The following is a 23,355-nucleotide window of genomic DNA, read 5'->3' as shown; positions in this document are numbered from 1 at the left end:
TGGCCCCTCTCTAGACTAGTTCTTATACTTCGATATCCTTCTTGCACTGGGGTCCCACAGCTGAACACAGGACTCCAGGTGGGGGTCTCAGGAGAGCAGAGCAGAGCAGAGGAGAATCCCCACCCTTGCCCTGATGGCTGTACTGCTGCTGGTGCAGCCTATGGTATGGTTGGCTTTCTGGGCTGCAGGCACACATTGCTGGCTCATGTTGAGCTTCTCATCCACCAGCAGCTCTTCTCCTCATGGCTGCTCTCAATCCGTGCCCCACCCAGCCTCTATTTGTGCTGGGTATTCCCTGATCCAGATACTTGGCCTTGTTGAACCCCTGGAGGTTCGCACAGGCTGACCTCTCAAGCCTGCCCAGTTCCATCTGGATGGCATCCTTTTCCTCCAAGGTGTTGACCACACGACATAGCTTGGTGACATCAGCAAATATGCTGAGGGTGCACTCAATTTCACTGTCCACTTTCCCTTGGATCGGCTCTCCCATCCTTCTATTCTGTGACTCTGGTGCTTCTTTAAAAGGGATCAGGGGGCGTTGGTGGATTCAAGCTCAACGCAAGCCAGCAATGGGCCCTGATCGCCAACAGGGCCAGCCCTGACGTGCGGTGCACACAGAACTGCTGAGCTAGCTGGTTGGAAGCAGTGCTTGCCCCACTCTACTCAGAACAGCTGCAGCTGTACCTCAAGTCTTGTGCACAGTTCTGGGCTCCACCACAGAAGAAGGATATAAAAAGATTGCAGCCATTCCAACGGGGGGCCACAACGGCCCCAGGGGCAGCACCATGCCCTGCCCCGGTGCGTGTGGCTACCAGCACCGCCCTCCTGCCCCTCCACAACGGGCACTGGGCAGCATCAGACCACCAAGCTGCTTGGGCTGCTAACCAGTGCCGCCCGAGAAGAATGCACAGAAAGGAGCCATGGGAGATGCAGACATACCTGGAGTTGTGGTGGGACTTGGGCTCGTCGTGGTTATTGCAGCTGTAGAGGGAGGAAGAGAGATGCAAGTGAGGGACTTTGAACAAGTGAGTTCCAAGCCTTCTCCACATCAGGCACATAGGGGCAATCTATGAAAGCGCGCTATGATTGATGGAGGAAAACCAACACTACCTGAGCAGACAACACCTGCGTCTTCATGGTGGCCACAGTTGTGGGAGCCCCAGCCAGAGTTCCTGCACTCAAACAGGGAGGACTCATTCCCTGTGCACTGCACATCGTCCAGGTAAATACTGCCACTGCCTGGTCCAAAATAGGCATTTCCGAGTGCAGAAACAGCATAGCCACATCCCAGCTGCCTGCACACAACGTGGGCATCATTGAGGTCCCAGCTGTCGTCACACACCGTGCCCCAGCTCCCATAGTGGTTGATCTCTATGCGCCCCTCACACCGGTTCCCGCCATTCACCAAGCTCAGAGAGACACCTGGGAAAGCAGGGGACAAGGAAAACGTGGGAAAAGCTGCTGGCACACAGGCACCTTCCCTCACCATTGCATTTCATCACCACACCACTTTCAGGCCACCGGGATCGTCACCCTCCACTCTATTAGACTGTGCCTTTTATAGAATCAGAGAATCACAGAATGGTTTGGGTTGGCAGGGACCCTAAAGACCATCTTGTTACAACTCCCACACCATGGCCAGGGAAACCTTTCACCAGACCCCAAAGCCCCATCCAGCCTGGCCTTGAACACTTCCAGGGATGGGCCATCTCCAGCTTCTCCCGGCAACCTGTGTCAGGGCCTCACCACCCTCCGAGTGAAGAATTTCCTCCTTATATCTAAGCTAAATCTACCCTCTCGTAGTTTAAAGCCATTACCCCTTCTAACACCTCTTCTACCCCCTGACAAAGAGTCCCTCCCCAGCTTTTCTGCAGCACCCTTTAGGTAGTGGAAGGCCACTATAAGGCCTCCCTGGAGCCTTCTCTTCTTCAGGCTGAACAACCCCAACTCCCTCAGCCTGTCTTCACAGGAGAGATTCTCCAGCCCCTTGATCATCTTAGTGGCCCCTCTCTAGACTAGTTCTTATACTTCGATATCCTTCTTGCACTGGGGTCCCACAGCTGAACACAGGACTCCAGGTGGGGGTCTCAGGAGAGCAGAGCAGAGCAGAGGAGAATCCCCACCCTTGCCCTGATGGCTGTACTGCTGCTGGTGCAGCCTATGGTATGGTTGGCTTTCTGGGCTGCAGGCACACATTGCTGGCTCATGTTGAGCTTCTCATCCACCAGCAGCTCTTCTCCTCATGGCTGCTCTCAATCCGTGCCCCACCCAGCCTCTATTTGTGTTGGGTATTCCCTGATCCAGATACTTGGCCTTGTTGAACCCCTGGAGGTTCGCACAGGCTGACCTCTCAAGCCTGCCCAGTTCCATCTGGATGGCATCCTTTTCCTCCAAGGTGTTGACCACACGACATAGCTTGGTGACATCAGCAAATATGCTGAGGGTGCACTCAATTTCACTGTCCACTTTCCCTTGGATCGGCTCTCCCATCCTTCTATTCTGTGACTCTGGTGCTTCTTTAAAAGGGATCAGGGGGCGTTGGTGGATTCAAGCTCAACGCAAGCCAGCAATGGGCCCTGATCGCCAACAGGGCCAGCCCTGACGTGCGGTGCACACAGAACTGCTGAGCTAGCTGGTTGGAAGCAGTGCTTGCCCCACTCTACTCAGAACAGCTGCAGCTGTACCTCAAGTCTTGTGCACAGTTCTGGGCTCCACCACAGAAGAAGGATATAAAAAGATTGCAGCCATTCCAACGGGGGGCCACAACGGCCCCAGGGGCAGCACCATGCCCTGCCCCGGTGCGTGTGGCTACCAGCACCGCCCTCCTGCCCCTCCACAACGGGCACTGGGCAGCATCAGACCACCAAGCTGCTTGGGCTGCTAACCAGTGCCGCCCGAGAAGAATGCACAGAAAGGAGCCATGGGAGATGCAGACATACCTGGAGTTGTGGTGGGACTTGGGCTCGTCGTGGTTATTGCAGCTGTAGAGGGAGGAAGAGAGATGCAAGTGAGGGACATTGAACAAGCGAGTTCCAAGCCTTCTCCACATCAGGCACATAGGGGCAATCTATGAAAGCGCGCTATGATTGATGGAGGAAAACCAACACTACCTGAGCAGACAACACCTGCGTCTTCATGGTGGCCACAGTTGTGGGAGCCCCAGCCAGAGTTCCTGCACTCAAACAGGGAGGACTCATTCCCTGTGCACTGCACATCGTCCAGGTAAATACTGCCACTGCCTTGTCCAAAATAGGCATTTCCGAGTGCAGAAACAGCATAGCCACATCCCAGCTGCCTGCACACAACGTGGGCATCATTGAGGTCCCAGCTGTCGTCACACACCGTGCCCCGGCTCCCATAGTGGTTGATCTCTATGCGCCCCTCACACCGGTTCCCGCCATTCACCAAGCTCAGAGAGACACCTGGGAAAGCAGGGGACAAGGAAAACGTGGGAAAAGCTGCTGGCACACAGGCACCTTCCCTCACCATTGCATTTCAACACCACACCACTTTCAGGCCACCGGGATTGTCACCCTCCACTCTATTAGACTGTGCCTTTTATAGAATCAGAGAATCACAGAATGGTTTGGGTTGGCAGGGACCCTAAAGACCATCTTGTTACAACTCCCACACCATGGCCAGAGAAACCTTTCACCAGACCCCAAAGCCCCATCCAGCCTGGCCTTGAACACTTCCAGGGATGGGCCATCCCCAGCTTCTCCCGGCAACCTGTGTCAGGGCCACACCACCCTCCGAGTGAAGAATTTCCTCCTTATATCTAAGCTAAATCTACCCTCTCGTAGTTTAAAGCCATTACCCCTTCTAACACCTCTTCTACCCCCTGACAAAGAGTCCCTCCCCAGCTTTTCTGCAGCACCCTTTAGGTAGTGGAAGGCCACTATAAGGCCTCCCTGGAGCCTTCTCTTCTTCAGGCTGAACAACCCCAACTCCCTCAGCCTGTCTTCACAGGAGAGATTCTCCAGCCCCTTGATCATCTTAGTGGCCCCTCTCTAGACTAGTTCTTATACTTCGATATCCTTCTTGCACTGGGGTCCCACAGCTGAACACAGGACTCCAGGTGGGGGTCTCAGGAGAGCAGAGCAGAGCAGAGGAGAATCCCCACCCTTGCCCTGATGGCTGTACTGCTGCTGGTGCAGCCTATGGTATGGTTGGCTTTCTGGGCTGCAGGCACACATTGCTGGCTCATGTTGAGCTTCTCATCCACCAGCAGCTCTTCTCCTCATGGCTGCTCTCAATCCGTGCCCCACCCAGCCTCTATTTGTGCTGGGTATTCCCTGATCCAGATACTTGGCCTTGTTGAACCCCTGGAGGTTTGCACAGGCTGACCTCTCAAGCCTGCCCAGTTCCATCTGGATGGCATCCTTTTCCTCCAAGGTGTTGACCACACGACATAGCTTGGTGACATCAGCAAATATGCTGAGGGTGCACTCAATTTCACTGTCCACTTTCCCTTGGATCGGCTCTCCCATCCTTCTATTCTGTGACTCTGGTGCTTCTTTAAAAGGGATCAGGGGGCGTTGGTGGATTCAAGCTCAACGCAAGCCAGCAATGGGCCCTGATCGCCAACAGGGCCAGCCCTGACGTGCGGTGCACACAGAACTGCTGAGCTAGCTGGTTGGAAGCAGTGCTTGCCCCACTCTACTCAGAACAGCTGCAGCTGTACCTCGAGTCCTGTGCACAGTTCTGGGCTCCACCACAGAAGAAGGATATAAAAAGATTGCAGCCATTCCAATGGAGGGCCACAACGGCCCCAGGGGCAGCACCATGCCCTGCCCTGGTGCGTGTCGCTACCAGCACCGCCCTCCTGCCCCTCCACAACGGGCACTGGGCAGCATCAGACCACCAAGCTGCTTGGGCTGCTAACCAGTGCCGCCCGAGAAGAATGCACAGAAAGGAGCCATGGGAGATGCAGACATACCTGGAGTTGTGGTGGGACTTGGGCTCGTCGTGGTTATTGCAGCTGTAGAGGGAGGAAGAGAGATGCAAGTGAGGGACTTTGAACAAGTGAGTTCCAAGCCTTCTCCACATCAGGCACATAGGGGCAATCTATGAAAGCGCGCTATGATTGATGGAGGAAAACCAACACTACCTGAGCAGACAACACCTGCGTCTTCACTGTGCCCACAGTTGTGGACGCCCCAGCCAGAGCTTCTGCACTCAAACAGGGAGGACTCACTCCCTGTGCACTGCACATCGTCCAGGTAAATACTGCCACTGCCTGGTCCAAAATAGGCACTTCCGAGTGCAGAAACAGCATAGCCACATCCCAGCTGCCTGCACACAACGTGGGCATCATTGAGGTCCCAGCTGTCGTCACACACCGTGCCCCGGCTCCCATTGCAGTAGATCTCTATGCGCCCCTCACACCGGTTCCTGCCATTCACCAAGCTCAGAGAGACACCTGGGAAAGCAGGGGACAAGGAAAACGTGGGAAAAGCTGCTGGCACACAGGCACCTTCCCTCACCATTGCATTTCTTCACCACACCACTTTCTGCAGAAGGACTCTTTACTTGGGTAGATAATGACAGGACAAGCGGGAATAGTTTTAAACTAAAAGAGGGGAGGTTTAGATTAGAGGTTAGAAGGAAATTCTTTTACTCAGAGGGTGGTGAGGCGCTGGAACAGGCTGCCCAGAGAGGTTGTGGATGTCCCATCCCTGGAGGTGTACCAGACCAGATTGGATGACACCCTGAGCAACCCCATTTAGTGGGTGGCATCCCTGCACATGGCAGGGGCTTGGAACTAGACGATTTTTGAGGTCCCTTCCACCCCAGGCCATTCGATGATATGATATGATTTCAGGCCACCAGGATCAACACCCTCCACGCTATTAGGCTCTGCCTTTCCCCTGGATCAGCTCTCCCATCCTTCTATTCTGTGACTCAGGTGCTTCTTTGAAAGGGATCGGGGGGCTTTGGTGGATTCAAGCTCAACGTGAGCCAGCAACGGGCCCTGGTCGCCAACAGGGCCAGCCCTGACGTGGGCTGCACATTGCACCGCTGAGCTAGCCGGTCGGAAGGAGTGCTTGCCCCACTCTACTCAGAACAGCTGCAGCTGTACCTCGAGTCCTGTGCACAGTTCTGGGCTCCACCACAGAAGAAGGATATAAAAAGATTGCAGCCATTCCAACGGGGGGCCACAACGGCCCCAGGGGCAGCACCATGCCCTGCCCCGGTGCGTGTGGCTACCAGCACCGCCCTCCTGCCCCTCCACAACGGGCACTGGGCAGCATCAGACCACCAAGCTGCTTGGGCTGCTAACCAGTGCCGCCCGAGAAGAATGCACAGAAAGGAGCCATGGGAGATGCAGACATACCTGGAGTTGTGGTGGGACTTGGGCTCGTCGTGGTTATTGCAGCTGTAGAGGGAGGAAGAGAGATGCAAGTGAGGGACTTTGAACAAGTGAGTTCCAAGCCTTCTCCACATCAGGCACATAGGGGCAATCTATGAAAGCGCGCTATGATTGATGGAGGAAAACCAACACTACCTGAGCAGACAACACCTGCGTCTTCACTGTGCCCACAATTGTGGACGCCCCAGCCAGAGCTTCTGCACTCAAACAGGGAGGACTCACTCCCTGTGCACTGCACATCGTCCAGGTAAATACTGCCACTGCCTTGTCCAAAATAGGCACTTCCGAGTGCAGAAACAGCATAGCCACATCCCAGCTGCCTGCACACAACGTGGGCATCATTGAGGTCCCAGCCATCGTCACACACCGTGCCCCGGCTCCCATTGCGGTAGATCTCTATGCGCCCCTCACACCGGTTCCCGCCATTCACCAAGCTCAGAGAGACACCTGGGAAAGCAGGGGACAAGGAAAACATGGGAAAAGCTGCTGGCACACAGGCACCTTCCCTTACCATTGCATTTCATCACCACACCACTTTCAGGCCACCGGGATCAACACCTTCCACTCTATTCGAATCAGAGAATCATTAAGGTTGGAAAAGCCCTCCAAGATCATCTGGTCCAACCATCCCCGTACTACCAATATGACCCTCCAAACCATGTCCCCAAGCACCATGTCCAACCTTTCTTTGAACACCCCCCAGGGACGGTGACGCCACCACCTCCCTGGGCAACCCGTCCCAACGCCTAACTGCACTTTCTGAGGAGAAATGTCTCCTCATTTCTAACCTGAATCTCCCTTCATGGAACCTGAGGCCATTCCCTCTAGTTCTATCACTAGATACCTGTGAGAAGAGGCCGACCCCCGCTCCCCACACCTTCCTTTTAGGGAGCTGTAGAGAGCAATAATGTCTCCCCTGAGCCTGTTCTCTCCAGACTAAACAACCCCAGTGCCTTCAGCTGCTCCCCATAGGACTTGTGTCCCAGGCCCTTCGCCAGCTTCGTAGCCCTTCTCTGGACACACTCCAGGGCCTCCATGTCCTTTTAGTGAGGGGCCCAAAGCTGAACACAGCACCATAGGTGTGGCCTCACCAGAGCAGAGCAACGGGGGACGATCACCTCCTTGCTCCTGCTGGCTGCACTATTCCTGACACAACCAGGATGCCGTTGGCCTTCTTGGCCACCTGGGCACACTGCCGGCTCATGTTCAGGCAATCACTGACCAACACCCCCAGGTCCTTTTTCACTGCATAGCTTTCCAGCCACTCTGCCCCAAGCCTGTAGCACTGCACGGGGTTGTTGTGACCAAAGTGCAGGATCTGACACTTAGCCATGTTGAACCTCATTCCCTGGGCTCAGCCCATTGATCCAACCTGACCAGGTGCCTCTGCAGGGACTTTCCATCCTGTAGAAGATCGACACTTCCACGCAACTTGGCGTCAACTTAAAATTTACTGAGGGGGCACTTAATTCTCCCATCCAAATAATCAGTTAAGATACTAGAGAGGATGGGCCCCAACACCAACCCTAAGGGAACACCACTCGTGATGAAGGTGCAGTGTGGACAGGGCACAGTGCAGCCCTGAGCTCTGATTTCTCCATGCCTGCAGAAAGGAGCCATGGGAGATGCAGACGTACCTGGAGTTGTGGTGGGACTTGGGCTCGTCGTGGTTATTGCAGCTGTAGAGGAAGGAAGAGAAAGAAGCGAGTGAGGGACTTTGGGAGGAAGGAGCATGACCAGGTTTGCTCCCGGCACTGGGGATGTCGCTGCTGCCCGGTCGTGTTGGTAATGCAGAGCGCGGGAGTCTCAGCATGGACATCAGGTGTGGGGACAGAGCAAAATAGAAATGGGAATAGTGGCTCTGAACCTTCTCCACAACAGGCAATGTAGGGGCAATCTATGAAAGCGCGCTATGATTGATGGAGGAAAACCAACACTACCTGAGCAGACAACACCTGCGTCTTCACTGTGCCCACAGTTGTGGACGCCCCAGCCAGAGCTTCTGCACTCAAACAGGGAGGACTCACTCCCTGTGCACTGCACATCGTCCAGGTAAATACTGCCACTGCCTTGTCCAAAATAAGCACTTCCGAATGCAGAAACAGCATAGCCACATCCCAGCTGCCTGCACACAACGTGGGCATCATTGAGGTCCCAGCTGTCATCACACACCGTGCCCCGGCTCCCATAGTGGTTGATCTCTATGCGCCCCTCACACCGGTTCCTGCCATTCACCAAGCTCAGAGAGACACCTGGGAAAGCAGGGGACAAGGAAAACGTGGGTAAAGCTGCTGGCAAACAGGCACCTGCCCCCACCGTTGCATTTCATCACCACAACACTTTCAGGCCACTGGGATCAGCACCCTCCACGCTATTAGGCTCTGCCTTTCCCCTGGCTCGACTCTCCCATCCTTCTATTCTGTGACTCTGGTGTTTCTTTAAAAGGGCTCAGGGGGCATTGCTGGTTGGAAGCTCAACGTGAGCCAGCAACGGGCCCTGGTCGCCAACAGGGCCAGCCCTGACGTGGGCTGCACACAGCACCGCTGAGCTAGCCGGTCGGAAGGAGTGCTTGCCCCACTCTACTCAGCACAGCTGCGGCTGCACCTCGAGTCCTGTGCGCAGTTCTGGGCTCCACGACGGAAACTGGATAAAAAGATATGGCAGCCATTCCAACGGGGGGCCACAACAGCCCCAGGGGCAGCACCATGCCCTGCCCTGGTGCGTGCAGCTACCACCACCATCCTCCTGCCCATCCAACCGGGCACTGGGCAGGGTCAGACCGCCAAGCTGCTTGGGCTGCTAGCCAGTGCCGCCCAAGAAGAATGCACAGAAAGGAGCCATGGGAGACGCAGACGTACCTGGAGTTGTGGTGGGATATGGGCTCGTCGTGGAATTTGCAGCTGCAGAGGAAGGAAGAGAAAGAAGCGAGTGAGGGACTTTGGGAGGAAGGAGCATGAACAGGTTTGCTCCCGGCACTGGTGAATTTGCTGCTGCCCAGTCGCACTGGTGATGCAGAGCATGGGGGTCTCATCCAGCGTGGGGGATCCAGCGTGGGGACAGAGCAAAACAGAAACAGGAAATGTGGCTCTGAACCTTCTCCACAACAGGCAAAGTAAGGGCGATTTATGAAAGCACACCAGGATTGATGGAGGAAAACCAACACTACCTGAGCAGACAACACCTGCGTCTTCACTGTGCCCACAGTTGTGGACGCCCCAGCCAGAGCTTCTGCACTCAAACAGGGAGGACTCATTCCCTGTGCACTGCACATCGTCCAGGTAAATACTGCCACTGCCTTGTCCAAAATAGGCACTTCCGAGTGCAGAAACAGCATAGCCGCATCCCAGCTGTCTGCACACAACTTGGGCATCATTGAGGTCCCAGCTGTCGTCACACACCGTGCCCCAGCTCCCATAGTGGTTGATCACTATGCGCCCCTCACACAGGTTCCTGCCATTCACCAAGCTCAGAGAGACACCTGGGAAAGCAGGGGACAAGGAAAACATGGGAAAAGCTGCTGGCAAACAGGCACCTGCCCCCACCGTTGCACTTCATCACCACAACACTTTCAGGCCACCAGGATCAACACGCTCCGCTCTATTAGGCTCTGCCTTTCCCCTGGATCAGCTCTCCCATCCTTCTATTCTGTGACTCTGGTGCTTCTTTGAAAGGGATCGGGGGGCTTTGGTGGATGCAAGCTCAACGTGAGCCAGCAACGGGCCCTGGTCGCCGACAGGGCCAGCCCTGACGTGGGCTGCACACAGCACCGCTGAGCTAGCTGGTCGGAAGGAGTGCTTGCCCCACTCTACTCAGCACAGCTGTGGCTGCACCTCGAGTCCTGTGCACAGTTCTGGGCTCCACCACAGAAGAAGGATATAAAAAGATTGCAGCCATTCCAATGGAGGGTCACAGGGATGGGGAAAGGCCTAGAGGGCTTGAAATTAGCAGGAGAGGCTGAGGCCATTTGGTTTGTTCAGCTTAGAGAAGAGGAGCCTGAGGGGTGAGCCCGCTGCTGCCTACACCTTCCTCTCGATGGGGAATGGAGAGGGAGGCACCGATCTCTTTCCTCCGGTGACAGGACACGAGGAAATGCCTGAAACCTGCCTCAGGGGAGGCTCAGGTTGGATGGTAGGAACAGCGTCTTCACTGAGAGGCAGGTCAGGCACTGCAGCAGGCTCCCTGGCAAGTGGTCATGGCCCCAGGCCTTTCAGTGCTGATGAAGCATTTCCACAATGCTCCTACGCACGTGCTGGAGATGGACTCGATGGCCCTTGCGAGTCCCTCCCAGCTCTGGATATTCTACGGGTCTGGGACTCCACGGAAGAGCCAAAGCCCACCCTGGCACTCAGCAACTGATGAAACCCAAAAGGAGCGCACAGAAAACACTGGAAAAATATAGATGTACCTGGAGGAACGGTTGGTTGGAAGCCAACTGTGGTTCTGTACGTCCGACCTGTTGAGGCAGGAAGAGGGAGAAGGAAGCAAGTGAGGGACTTCTGGATGAAGGAGCAATCTGGACAGGGCACGGTGCATCCCTGAGCTCTACGCTCTCCAGGCCTGCAGGCAAGGCACACGACAGCCCCAGGGGCAGCACCATGCCCTGCCCTGGTGCGTGCGACTACCACCACCACCCTCCTGCCTATCCAAACTGGGCACTGGGCAGCGTCAGACCACCAAGCTGCTTAGGCTGCTAACCAGTGCCACCTGAGAAGAATGCACAGAAAGGAGCCATGGGAGATGCAGACGTACCTGGAGTTGTGGTGGGATATGGGCTCGTCGTGGAATTTGCAGCTGCTGAGGGAAGAAAAGAAAAAAGAAAGTGAGGGACTTTGGGAGGAAGGAACATTAGCAGGTTTTGCTCCCAGCAATGGAGAATTTGCTGCTGCCTGGTTGCACTGGTGATGCAGAGCATGGGGCGCTCAACACAGGCATCCAGTGTGGGAACAGAGTCAAACAGAAACGGCAGGAGTGGCTCCGAACCATCTCCATGTCAGGCAAAGTAGGGGTATTTTATGAAATCGCTCTATGATTGATGGAGGAAAACCAACACTACCTGAGCAGACAACACCTGCGTCTTCATGGTGGCCACAGTTGTGGGAGCCCCAGCCAGAGTTCCTGCACTCAAACAGGGAGGACTCACTCCCTGTGCACTGCACATCGTCCAGGTAAATACTGCCACTGCCTGGTCCAAAATAGGCATTTCCGAGTGCAGAAACAGCATAGCCGCATCCCAGCTGCCTGCACACAACTTGAGCATCATTGAGGTCCCAGCTGTCGTCACACACCGTGCCCCAGCTCCCATAGTGGTTGATCTCTATGCGCCCCTCACACCGGTTCCTGCCATTCACCAAGCTCAGAGAGACACCTGGGAAAGCAGGGGACAAGGAAAACGTGGGTAAAGCTGCTGGCAAACAGGCACCTGCCCCCACCGTTGCATTTCATCACCACAACACTTTCAGGCCACTGGGATCAGCACCCTCCACGCTATTAGGCTCTGCCTTTCCCCTGGCTCGACTCTCCCATCCTTCTATTCTGTGACTCTGGTGTTTCTTTAAAAGGGCTCAGGGGGCATTGCTGGTTGGAAGCTCAACGTGAGCCAGCAACGGGCCCTGGTCGCCGACAGGGCCAGCCCTGACGTGGGCTGCACACAGCACCGCTGAGCTAGCCGGTCGGAAGGAGTGCTTGCCCCACTCTACTCAGCACAGCTGCGGCTGCACCTCGAGTCCTGTGCGCAGTTCTGGGCTCCACGACGGAAACTGGATAAAAAGATATGGCAGCCATTCCAACGGGGGGCCACAACAGCCCCAGGGGCAGCACCATGCCCTGCCCTGGTGCGTGCGACTACCACCACCACCCTCCTGCCCATCCAAACTGGGCACTGGGCAGCGTCAGACCGCCAAGCTGTTTGGGCTGCTAGCCAGTGCCGCCCAAGAAGAATGCACAGAAAGGAGCCATGGGAGATGCAGACGTACCTGGAGTTGTGGTGGGATATGGGCTCGTCGTGGTTATTGCAGCTGCAGAGGAAGGAAGAGAAAGAAGTGAGTGAGGGACTTTGGGAGGAAGGAGCATGACCAGGTTTGCTCCTGGCACTGGGGATGTCGCTGCTGCCCGGTCGCACCGGTGATGCAGAGCGTGGGGCTCTCAGCACGGGCATCCAGCGTGGGGACAGAGTCAAACAGAAACAGGAAATGTGGCTCTGAACCTTCTCCACAACAGGCAAAGTAAGGGCGATTTATGAAAGCACACCAGGATTGATGGAGGAAAACCAACACTACCTGAGCAGACAACACCTGCGTCTTCACTGTGCCCACAGTTGTGGACGCCCCAGCCAGAGCTTCTGCACTCAAACAGGGAGGACTCACTCCCTGTGCACTGCACATCGTCCAGGTAAATACTGCCACTGCCTGGTCCAAAATAGGCATTTCCGAGTGCAGAAACAGCATAGCCGCATCCCAGCTGCCTGCACACAACTTGGGCATCATTGAGGTCCCAGCTGTCGTCACACACCGTGCCCCAGCTCCCATAGTGGTAGAGCTCTATGCGCCCCTCACACCGGTTCCTGCCATTCACCAAGCTCAGAGAGACACCTGGGAAAGCAGGGGACAAGGAAAACGTGGGAAAAGCTGCTGGCAAACAGGGACCTGCCCCCACCGTTGCATTTCATCACCACAACACTTTCAGGCCACCAGGATCAACACGCTCCGCTCTATTAGGCTCTGCCTTTCCCCTGGATCAGCTCTCCCATCCTTCTATTCTGTGACTCTGGTGCTTCTTTGAAAGGGATCGGGGGGCTTTGGTGGATGCAAGCTCAACGTGAGCCAGCAACGGGCCCTGGTCGCTGACAGGGCCAGCCTTGACGTGGGCTGCACACAGCACCGCTGAGCTAGCTGGTCGGAAGGAGTGCTTGCCCCACTCTACTCAGCACAGCTGTGGCTGCACCTCGAGTCCTGTGCACAGTTCTGGGCTCCACCACAGAAGAAGGATATAAAAAGATTGCAGCCATTCCAATGGAGGGTCACAGGGATGGGGAAAGGCCTAGAGGGCTTGAAATTAGCAGGAGAGGCTGAGGCCATTTGGTTTGTTCAGCTTAGAGAAGAGGAGCCTGAGGGGTGAGCCCGCTGCTGCCTACACCTTCCTCTCGATGGGGAATGGAGAGGGAGGCACCGATCTCTTTCCTCCGGTGACAGGACACGAGGAAATGCCTGAAACCTGCCTCAGGGGAGGCGCAGGTTGGATGGTAGGAACAGCGTCTTCACTGAGAGGCAGGTCAGGCACTGCAGCAGGCTCCCTGGCAAGTGGTCATGGCCCCAGGCCTTTCAGTGCTGATGAAGCATTTCCACAATGCTCCTACGCACGTGCTGGAGATGGACTCGATGGCCCTTGCGAGTCCCTCCCAGCTCTGGATATTCTACGGGTCTGGGACTCCACGGAAGAGTCAAAGCCCACCCTGGCACTCAGCAACTGATGAAACCCAAAAGGAGCGCACAGAAAACACTGGAAAAATATAGATGTACCTGGAGGAACGGTTGGTTGGAAGCCAACTGTGGTTCTGTACGTCCGACCTGTTGAGGCAGGAAGAGGGAGAAGGAAGCAAGTGAGGGACTTCTGGATGAAGGAGCAATCTGGACAGGGCACGGTGCATCCCTGAGCTCTACGCTCTCCATGACTGGAGAAAGGAGCCATGGGAGATGCAGACGTACCTGGAGTTGTGGTTGGAGTTTCGCTCGTCATGTCTGTTTCAGGTGTTGCAGGAGGAAGAGAAAAAAGTAAGTGAGGTACTTTGGGAGGAAGGAGCATGACCAAGTTTGCTCCCAGCACTGGGCATGGCGCTGCTGACCAATCGCGCTGGCAATGCAGAGCATGGGGGTCTCAGCACGGGTATCCAGTGCGGGGACAGAGCAAAACAGAAACAGCAAAGGAACCATCTATATGTCTTGTAAACTAAGCTGAGTTTCTTGTTGGAAATGGCATGTTTAAAGAGTGGTTACAGTTGTCCACATAGGAGAGGGACAACCTCAAGTGAGGAATATTTTCCTTGAACATCCCTCATCTATAATGATACAGAGCAATCTCTCCTGGATCTCTGCACTCTCCATGCCTGCAGGCAAGGCATACAACAGCCCCAGGGGCAGCACCATGCACTAGCCTGATGCTTGTGGCTAACCTGCTTGGGCTGCTAGCCAGTGCCGCCCGAGGAGAATGCACAGAAAGGAGCCACGGGAGATGCAGACGTACCTGGAGTTGTGGTGGGATATAGGCTTGTCATGGAATTTGCAGCTGCAGAGGAAGGAAGAGAAAGAAGCAAGTGAGGGACTTCTGGATGAAGGAGCAATCCGGACAGGGCATGGTGCATCCCTGAGCTCTACGCTCTCCAGGCCTGCAGGCAAGGCACACGACAGCTCAAGGGGCAGCACCATGTCCTGCCCTGGTGCGTGCAGCTCCCAGAACCACCTCCTGCCCCCCCAAACCTGGCACTGGGCAGCGTCAGACCGCCAAGCTGCTTGGGCTGCTAACCAGTGCCGCCCGAGGAGAATGCAGAGAAAGGAGCCACGGGAGATGCAGATGTACCTGTAAATATCTTTGAGGTCAGAGACCTTCCTGAGGTAGTTGTACCTGTGGATTGAGGAAAAGCAATAATTAAGTGAGGGACTTTAGGAGGAAGTAGCATTACGAGTTTTGTTCACAGTTCTGGGTTATTCAGTGATGTGCTTTCACAGTTCCCAGACTGTGAGACATAACCTTGTATTTGGACACGGGAATCTTTCCAGAAGAGAGAATTTCTCCAGAATTCCTCCTTTTTCATTTTTATCTACTTCTTAGCTAGATACTTGTGTATTTGGTTGTACAATCTAATGCCTTGGATAGGGATTTAGTTGTACAATCTAATGTAGAAACTGACAGAAATACAATTTGTAAGCAATTTAAAGTAAATCAATAAAACTATGCAGATTACTTTTTCTAGGGCTACAAATTTCAGTTGAGACAATGGGTTTACAATGGGAAAACAAAACACCTAGACAAACTTTTTTTCTGAGACATACTCAATCCACGTAATGACTCTTACAACAGCACACTGATGCATCTTCTGACAAGACAGACAGGAGAGGTGTGAGGGAGATTTGCTGAAAACGTGTTTTAACAAAAGGGTCTGCTGTATATTTTGCCCACCAATATATTTTACATACTGGAAGGATGCAAAGGATGTTTTCTTATTCATAGCTGCAAAGAACAACAGATAGGTTTCAGCAAACAGACAGGTTTCCCTAGAAGGAGTATAACACTTTTTTTTTTTTTTTTTTGCCTATGTCTTAAAAGCACATGTGCCTGAATTAAAGCTGGGAAGTCCCTTTGTTAATGCAAACCATGATGCTGATAGGCATAACACTGCTCAGGAGGTGTCTGCTGAGAATGGCGAGTCCAAGATACCACCCTTGTGAAATATCAATAGTATTTAGAAAGTCCTCAGTGATACTAAATGTTGGTTTCTGAGAAAGCACAACCTACCTGAATACTGTCTCTGTTATGATTTGGTTGTGTAAATGTGCAAGGCTGGGTTTTTACAGTCTCCAGGTTTTCCATCTGTGTGCATGACCATCTCAATGGCATAACTGGGAGGAAAATGCATGCCCCTGGTACTACATGATGCCATGCATGATAGCAACTGTGTCTTACTATTGTGCTTCTATTAAGTTATATAAAGTTAAATAAGTATTGGGTGGTTCCATAAGCATCTAGAAGGTTAACTTTGAATTCTTTTAAAGCAAGTATACATTACAGCCAAGGAACTACATTTTTTCTTAATTTCATATTGAAGAACACAGATTTATGCAAAGTCTTTTATTAGTATTTTCAAGGTAGTTTTTTTTTTTTTTGATTTGGTTTAATCTACGCTACAAGACACTACTGTAAAAGTTGGAACGATGTTGATTTCATTGTACTAAATTTACTTAAATATAGATAATAGTTAATCACGGTGTTGAATGGATCATATTTTTAATAAGACAACATGATGCTATCAAATTGTAGTCCGTTTTAAATCCAATCTTTGCACAAAGTTGATAATATTAGCACATGAGTTACAAGTATGGAACCACTGAAGAAGCGTAAGACATCCCCTTTTCTCTACCTTTTTTTTGAAATACTGGTTTTAAAAATTTTAAGTGGTTTACCTGAGGTGGCATCCAGAAGTGCTGTACTTAGGAGGAAAAGCAAGATCTTGTTGGTACCCATCTTGCCAAGAGGTGCCAATAAAGCAGAGCATCAGAATTTATACTTCTACACCTGTGAAAGGGTGAGGCTCCCAAGGCCAGTCTGTCCAAACAATAGGTGATTATGAAACATAGTTTAACAGTCATGGTCCAAGTTATGTCTGATTTCTTATCCAATATTTTTATGACTACCTGATCTTTATAGAAAGATAACCTATGAAGAACAAAGTTTCCATTTCCTGTAAAATTTGTGCTGTCGTCACTAATACAAATTATCTTAACTATATATTTGACTTGTGTGCAGGCCCAGCATTACCTTTGGAACCAGACTGGTGAACCCATGTGTTTCTTTGCACCTACCATACCAATTTTATTTATTTGCTGCTTGTAGCTAATGGCTTAATTAAGCAGACTGTAATGCATTGCAAGGTGAGGCATCAAATTCATACCAGGCTTTCTGATGAATCCTTCAAGAAAGAATTCTGGTCTCATAAATGTTTATATTTCTGATGGTTTCCTCTTGAAATTACACGCTTGCTTCTCTGTTACTTGTCAACAAACAGCACATCATACATGTGATTGAGTCTGGTACCAAAAATAAATTAATGTCAGCTATTTGTTAAATACCTTAACTAAGCCTAACCAGGGACCTCTGTTGAGCTTGCTCTGGTTTAGCAATGTCTTCCCTCAATCTACCACTATGCTCCTTAGCTGAATTTGACAATAAAAAATCCTTTGAATCATGAAGTTTATCAAAAGAGAAAGAAATATGGGTTGAAGAAAAAACAAAAGTTGTGTTGAACTGGTTTCATTACTTGGTCTGTGTGAAGTCTTAATGCATTTTTAGAAAGCTTAGGGAACAACAGCCTGTCCTGCTAATTTGTTAGCTGGAGTCACTATATTGCACTTCTACTGTTTCTCCCCATGTGATGAGAAGAAATACAGGACAGCTAGAAACACGATATTTGTTGGTCTAATATTCTGTTCATTGCACTTCATCCAGGCTATACTTATCTGTCCATTTTGGCTATGATACAAACACCAATCAAACCACATAGCTGACATAATTCGTGATTCCTGATGGTATACTCCAACCTTCCTCTTGCAGCAAGGCACATCTTGGGTCTAGAGACAAAGGGAATAAGGAATTCTCTTTCTGAAAAGGTTAACAGCACTAGAATAGAGGAAGAAAAGACAAAAGACCAGGGTCCAGAAACAGAATCAGAAGTTGTCAAAGCAGTCACTGAGAAGAACAAACAAACTGGAGGACAATGGTATATACAACTGATTGTATTCATGTAATGAAGAAATGGGAGCATGAACGTTGCTATTCACAGTTCTGCTGTTCCTGACAAAAGGAAAAACAATACCATGTGCTCAGTGGAGTGATCACACATCGTGATTCGGAAGGGGCTGTGGGGTCATTTTCCTTCCTTTAAATTCTTGAAAAATAACATTTTTGTACAGGCCAAGGCACTCAACCAGCTGAAAAGCAGTTTTGCAGGCAAGGAACCTTGGGGTCCTGGTGAACAAATTGACCATGACCCCACAATGTGCCATTGCAGCAAAGATGGCCAATGGCACGCTGGTGCCGCATTCAGAAGCGCGTTGCCAGCAGCTGAGGGAGGTGATCTGTCGTCCCCTGTGCTCAGCACTGGTGAGCGTGCTGGTTTTGCTGGAGCTGTCTCTGATCTGACATGGGGCAGCTGCTGGGCTCTGCTCACAGAGGCCTCCCCCTGCAGCCCTTCTGCCACCAAAACCTTGCCACGTAAACCCAATACAGTGAGACCCACCTGGGGTTCTGGTTCCAGTTCTGGGTTACCCAGTACATGAGAGACATGGACATACCAGAGCAAGTCTAGAGGAGATATTCAGATGATTAAAGGTGTGGAGCATCTCTCATAGAAGGCAAGGCTGAGAGAGCCTCTGTTGAACCTGGAAAAGAAAAGGTTCAGAGGGATCTCATCAGTATGTATAAAGATCTGATGGGATGGAGTAAAGACAGAGCCAGACTCTTCTCAGTGGTGACAGGACGAGGCAATGGGCATGAAGTACAATAAAATCCATTTAAAAATTTTAAAAATGGAATTTCACTGTGAGGGTGACCAAGGACTGGCTCAGGTTGCCCAGCAAGGCCGTGGATTCCTCCATCCTTACAGATAGTCAAATCTGACTGGGCACAGTCCTGAGCAACCTGCTTTTGGTGGCTCCTCCTAGAGAAGGCAGGTGGTCCAGATGATCTCCAGAGGTGCCATTCAGCCTCAGCTGGTCTGTGGTACCATGAATAGAAAATTTATGGATGATGTCAAGGAAGTTCAAGAACAGAAGAGGACTAGATGTGCAGTGGTTGAATTTATCCACATTAATTAAATCTGCAAGCATAGCTCTTTATCACAAACTAGGCTTTCAGAGTTCTTGCCAGGCCTCACCGTATTCCAGCCTAACAGGAAATTTCTGACATTTCCAGTCAACATTTTTAAGTTAACTTAGGACCTGTATCTTCCGATTTAATAACAGGTACCTTTGGTTTACATCTGCTAGAATGCCAGCATCCTCTGTACAAAAAATCCCTTAGTACCTCTATTTTATACTGCACATACCAAAATCACAGCAGGAAGTCTCCTGTGAAATAACTCCTCACTCATTTAGTAGTTTCACAGTGATTACTTCCCAGCACCAATCCACTTACAACATGTCACTCAACTTTTATGCTACTTTACAGCATATTCAAACTGTTAAGCAGCAAACTCCTAGAGAAAGCTGAAATTAACCCACATAAATCATGTTGTCTAGAAGATTTTAACCATTCCAGCTCCTTTCAAGACCATGTTTCCATGTCTTGTTTTAACTAACCTACAGATTTTTCCCTTTGTTCTCAGAACATGACAACAATAGCTTACTTCTAAAGACTTTCAATGACTGTGAACTTTAAAAAACTCTTTAAAACTAATTATCTCACCACAACATGGTATCTTTGTCAAGGACATTCTCTTCATCCTATATACATGCCAGAACTTGTCATCTAAAAATTATCCTGTGATTAAACATAAAAATGCAAAGAAAAAGCTGAATTAAGCTACTTAAAAATAATACATTTTATTTGCAGGAAATATTATTGTGAAAAAAATTATGCACACTGTTTTTTTTTATCCATGTGGTATTTGAGGAAATTCAAAAGCTAATAGAGTAAGCATTCCTTTTTGTTACCTGTCATACTAAACTCCAGTCCCATGTCTCATCATATCTCTGTTTCAAGTATACAGATGTGGGGAGGAACACCTGTAGTTCTAAGCGGGAAAAAAAAAAAAAAAAAAAAAAAAAAAAACAGAACAGAAAAACAACACATTAAAATTACTTAATTCTTTTGACCCTAAAGAAGTCAACAGGACTAACAGTCTTGATTCCCAGAGATAAGTTTACAGTGATAGCCAGTGCTGGTTTTCATTATCAGCCCAGCTTAAGTAGGTGTTCCCCAAGATTTCCTAACTGGTAGCTTGCACAGCAGATATCTACATTGTGCTGCCCAGAGCTGTATCTCTCATTAATTTTATCTTGTTTCAGAGGTTAAAAAGCAGAAAAAAAAGCAAGGGTCATAATGGAAAAAACAGGATTACTGGGTTTTGATTTTCTCAGCTGAAGGACCCAAACGTTTAAAAGCTTTCAGACAAGCTCTGGAAGAAGAACAGGGGAGGTTCCCGTCCTTGCACATACTGAACTTCAGCAGGGCAACTGGATTTTTGCCAGGGTAACAAGCCCTACCACCTATAAAGACAGAAGTGTATTAGAAAATCCCACAAACAAACCAGAAAAGCTGGTTATCATGGATAATGGGAAGTTCAATAAAAAAAAAATGTCTCATGAGGTAAGGCTGAGCCAAAACATAAACTCCTTGCTAACACTTCTCTTCTTACAAAATCTGTGCAATTAGCATTTTTGGTAAGTGTTGACTGAAATATGAGGAGGTTGTTTACAGCTATTGCTAATCGATAAGCAGATCTCTTATGTTTATGCCACCAAAGCAGCAATAATGTCGCCTGCTGTGAAATTCTTGGTGATTTACAGACCTATGCCAACAGAAGAATGATTATTTAAATTTTCCACAGCTCTATTCTCATTACCATCTTTTCAAAATTGAACTTCTCCACAACATCCATCTCTTCCGAAGGAGAGCTTGTGCAATTCCTGACCTTGTTAACGGAGCCATGTAAGGTTAGGAAGATCACTTGCATGGCCAACACCTTGTCTTTCAGACTTCAGGAAAGATAATCAAACCTGGTGCTATGCTGATAAGGTGACTGGTACAGACTGTAGGAAGTTTAACATCTGGTAATACTTTTTTAACAATAGGATTTATTAATACATTCTATAATAAATCACTTATAAATCCTTTGCATGAGGAAGAATTAGCTACGTCCATTGCAGGAAATGGAACTGAAACTAAAAAATAGATTGACCCAAAGCACTTGTTCAGCTCTGGGGCATATCTGTCAATCACCAACAAAGATAAATACTTTAAATCAATATCTAGTTAAATAATTCTTGTTAGAAAACTAGATCTGTTCTGAACTTTGGTAAGTGTAATGAAGAAATGCAATGAAAAGTATTGTTAAGAAATATGATAGCTACAAACTGCATTTCTTTTGCAAGATTAACAACAATATAATTCTACTTTAAATGACAAATCAAAGTTGAGTGCCAAAATAACGTTTCCCTAAATGTTTGGTTTTACTTCTTGTGGCAGTTTGACTTAGGAATGTGTATTTTTAATAGTTAAAATCTGCACCAAAGGAAAAAAAAAATCAATCAATAAAAATTTTTCTCCATATCTCCAATCTAATACTTAGTCCAACATGACCCTGTTTTCTGAGCTGTAGCTGTTTCTTATTTTCCACTGTGTCAGGATAGCGTGCAAAGTGCAGTATGCTCAATTTCTTTTTTTTTTTTTTTACACCTAACTGCGCGGGTCATTTCTGCCAGTGCAGAAATGTGCTTTTTTAATATGGTAGGTGCCTCACATGTGATACTCTGTGAAGCAACAGGAGCATTGTACTTACTAAATTAAAGGTATAAATACACCTAACCTTTTCCTCTCCCCTGCCTCCCCATTACTATGCATTATATAAAAATTTGTAGACAGGGAAAGGAAGTTAACGCATTTCACCACTCCCCATGAAGTCAATTTTACACACATATTGCTGCATTATATGTTGCACTATATAATTACAGTTTAACTGGGAGCCAATGTAGGTCATTAACATTAAACATTAAAATTAGCAATGAAACTTTGCAGTTGTTTATGTGCATAACTTTTTTGCTATGAGTAGTCTCCTGAAAGTTTTGGAAATACTCAGCATAGTTAAATGTTTGCCTACCTCTCTGCAAAACCAGGCCTCCAAGACACTTCTCAAAATCCATTATGAAGGTATTTGCTGAAATGCTTATGGCTCAGGTGATGCCCTCATTTCATACTTTTCACAATGACTGAGGGTACCATACTTCAAGATCCTACACTGGAAAACTTCCAAAGGCCAAGCCAGTCTATGCAATGCCTTTCTACAAAGCCCAGCACAACTGCAGCATGACCATACCAATGTCAAGCAGTAGGTTTTGTTCTTTTGTATGAAGAGAAAACACAGGAGTCCTCTCAGGTAGTTAGAGCAAGCAACGGGATCTAATGGGCTTGTGCCTGTGCTTGGCATTACTTAAATAACAGCTAAGCATTAGTTTAAAGAAGAGAGTCTAGAAGCTGGCTGTAGAATAATGCAGGTCCAAGCACTGGCCAGCCGCAGTTCCTCATTTGAGTTACGCTCTGGCCCACATGCTCACAGCCTGATGATAAGACTTTAGCTTTCTAATCCAGTCACCTTGGACCTTGCAAGTACATCCTTGTTAGATAAGAATTTTGTATTGCTCTATTTTTCTAAAAAAAAATCAGAAGGGAGGGAAAGGTGATGTATACACCCTAAAATGAAGTGATTAAAATATCTTCTTATGGTTTTCATTGACTTTCAGTTTTATTAGATTGATTGCAAACTCAACAGATATGGTCCAAGAACAGTGAAGATCTATAGAATTGTTTAAAACAAATATCCTAAAAGGATTATACTTTGTGTTTGCAAGTTAGGCTTTGCAAGAATCTCATACATCTCATCCCCTGTAAGATCTATGTTTCTATCCTGATGATTTCATTGTGTCGCAACAGGCTTTGGTGTTGCCTGGTTCATGTGAATAAAATAATATAATAAATCTACTCTGTCTTGTCATAAGGATGCATGAATCATTCGTTAAAAAAGGAAAAATACAAGAGCCACTGACTTATTCCATTGTACACTTTGTAGCTGCCACCCCATTTTGTAGTTAAATTAGTGAAGTTTTGAACCAAGAACCTGAGCTAAGAATAGTAATAGTTCAAGTTTTCCTTGAAGTGACAAAAAGCTTTGAAAGAGAAATAAATATTAACACAAGCCTTTTCAAATAAGCATTAGCAGGGCATGTAAGAATGATTAAAAAAAGAATAGATGTTAGCTATTACCAACCATTATTTGTATTTACTAAGAGAGTTTTAACAACCATACCCTTCACCTAAAATTTGAGATTTGATATGTAGATGCACAAGACATTACTATGAGACTTAACACATAATTAAGAAATGGTGAGGAAAACTTCAGATCCTGGTGCAAATAAGTCAGTGTAAATATGGCTGTAGTGATGCTCTTATTTTTTTCCATTCATTCGACAGTATTTAATAAAGGAGGAAATTATGGGGGCAATTTG

General features: G+C 49.1%; 1 protein-coding gene across 1 annotated transcript in view; it reads right to left on the bottom strand.

The window, feature by feature from the left end:
- LOC121073276 (deleted in malignant brain tumors 1 protein-like) overlaps positions 1-14,647 on the bottom strand; it is a 90,712-nt gene extending 76,065 nt beyond the window's left edge. Inside the window, 17 exon segments of the mRNA XM_040564058.1 lie at positions 940-981; positions 1,111-1,476; positions 2,940-2,981; positions 3,111-3,422; positions 4,274-4,516; positions 4,940-4,981; positions 5,111-5,422; positions 6,506-6,820; positions 8,311-8,679; positions 9,232-9,273; positions 9,540-9,851; positions 10,779-10,826; positions 11,427-11,738; positions 12,346-12,387; positions 12,649-12,960; positions 13,888-13,935; positions 14,609-14,647. Of these exon segments, the coding sequence (XP_040419992.1) occupies positions 940-981; positions 1,111-1,476; positions 2,940-2,981; positions 3,111-3,422; positions 4,274-4,516; positions 4,940-4,981; positions 5,111-5,422; positions 6,506-6,820; positions 8,311-8,679; positions 9,232-9,273; positions 9,540-9,851; positions 10,779-10,826; positions 11,427-11,738; positions 12,346-12,387; positions 12,649-12,960; positions 13,888-13,935; positions 14,609-14,639 (3,190 nt within the window). The 5' untranslated portion in view covers positions 14,640-14,647.
- Positions 14,648-23,355: the final 8,708 nt, after the last annotated feature.

This window comes from Cygnus olor, chromosome 7, assembly GCF_009769625.2.
Source record: "Cygnus olor isolate bCygOlo1 chromosome 7, bCygOlo1.pri.v2, whole genome shotgun sequence".
NCBI classification, from domain to species: domain Eukaryota; kingdom Metazoa; phylum Chordata; class Aves; order Anseriformes; family Anatidae; genus Cygnus; species Cygnus olor.
The sequence above is the reverse complement of the archived record's forward strand: the minus strand, read 5'-3'. Positions and strand labels throughout refer to the sequence as shown.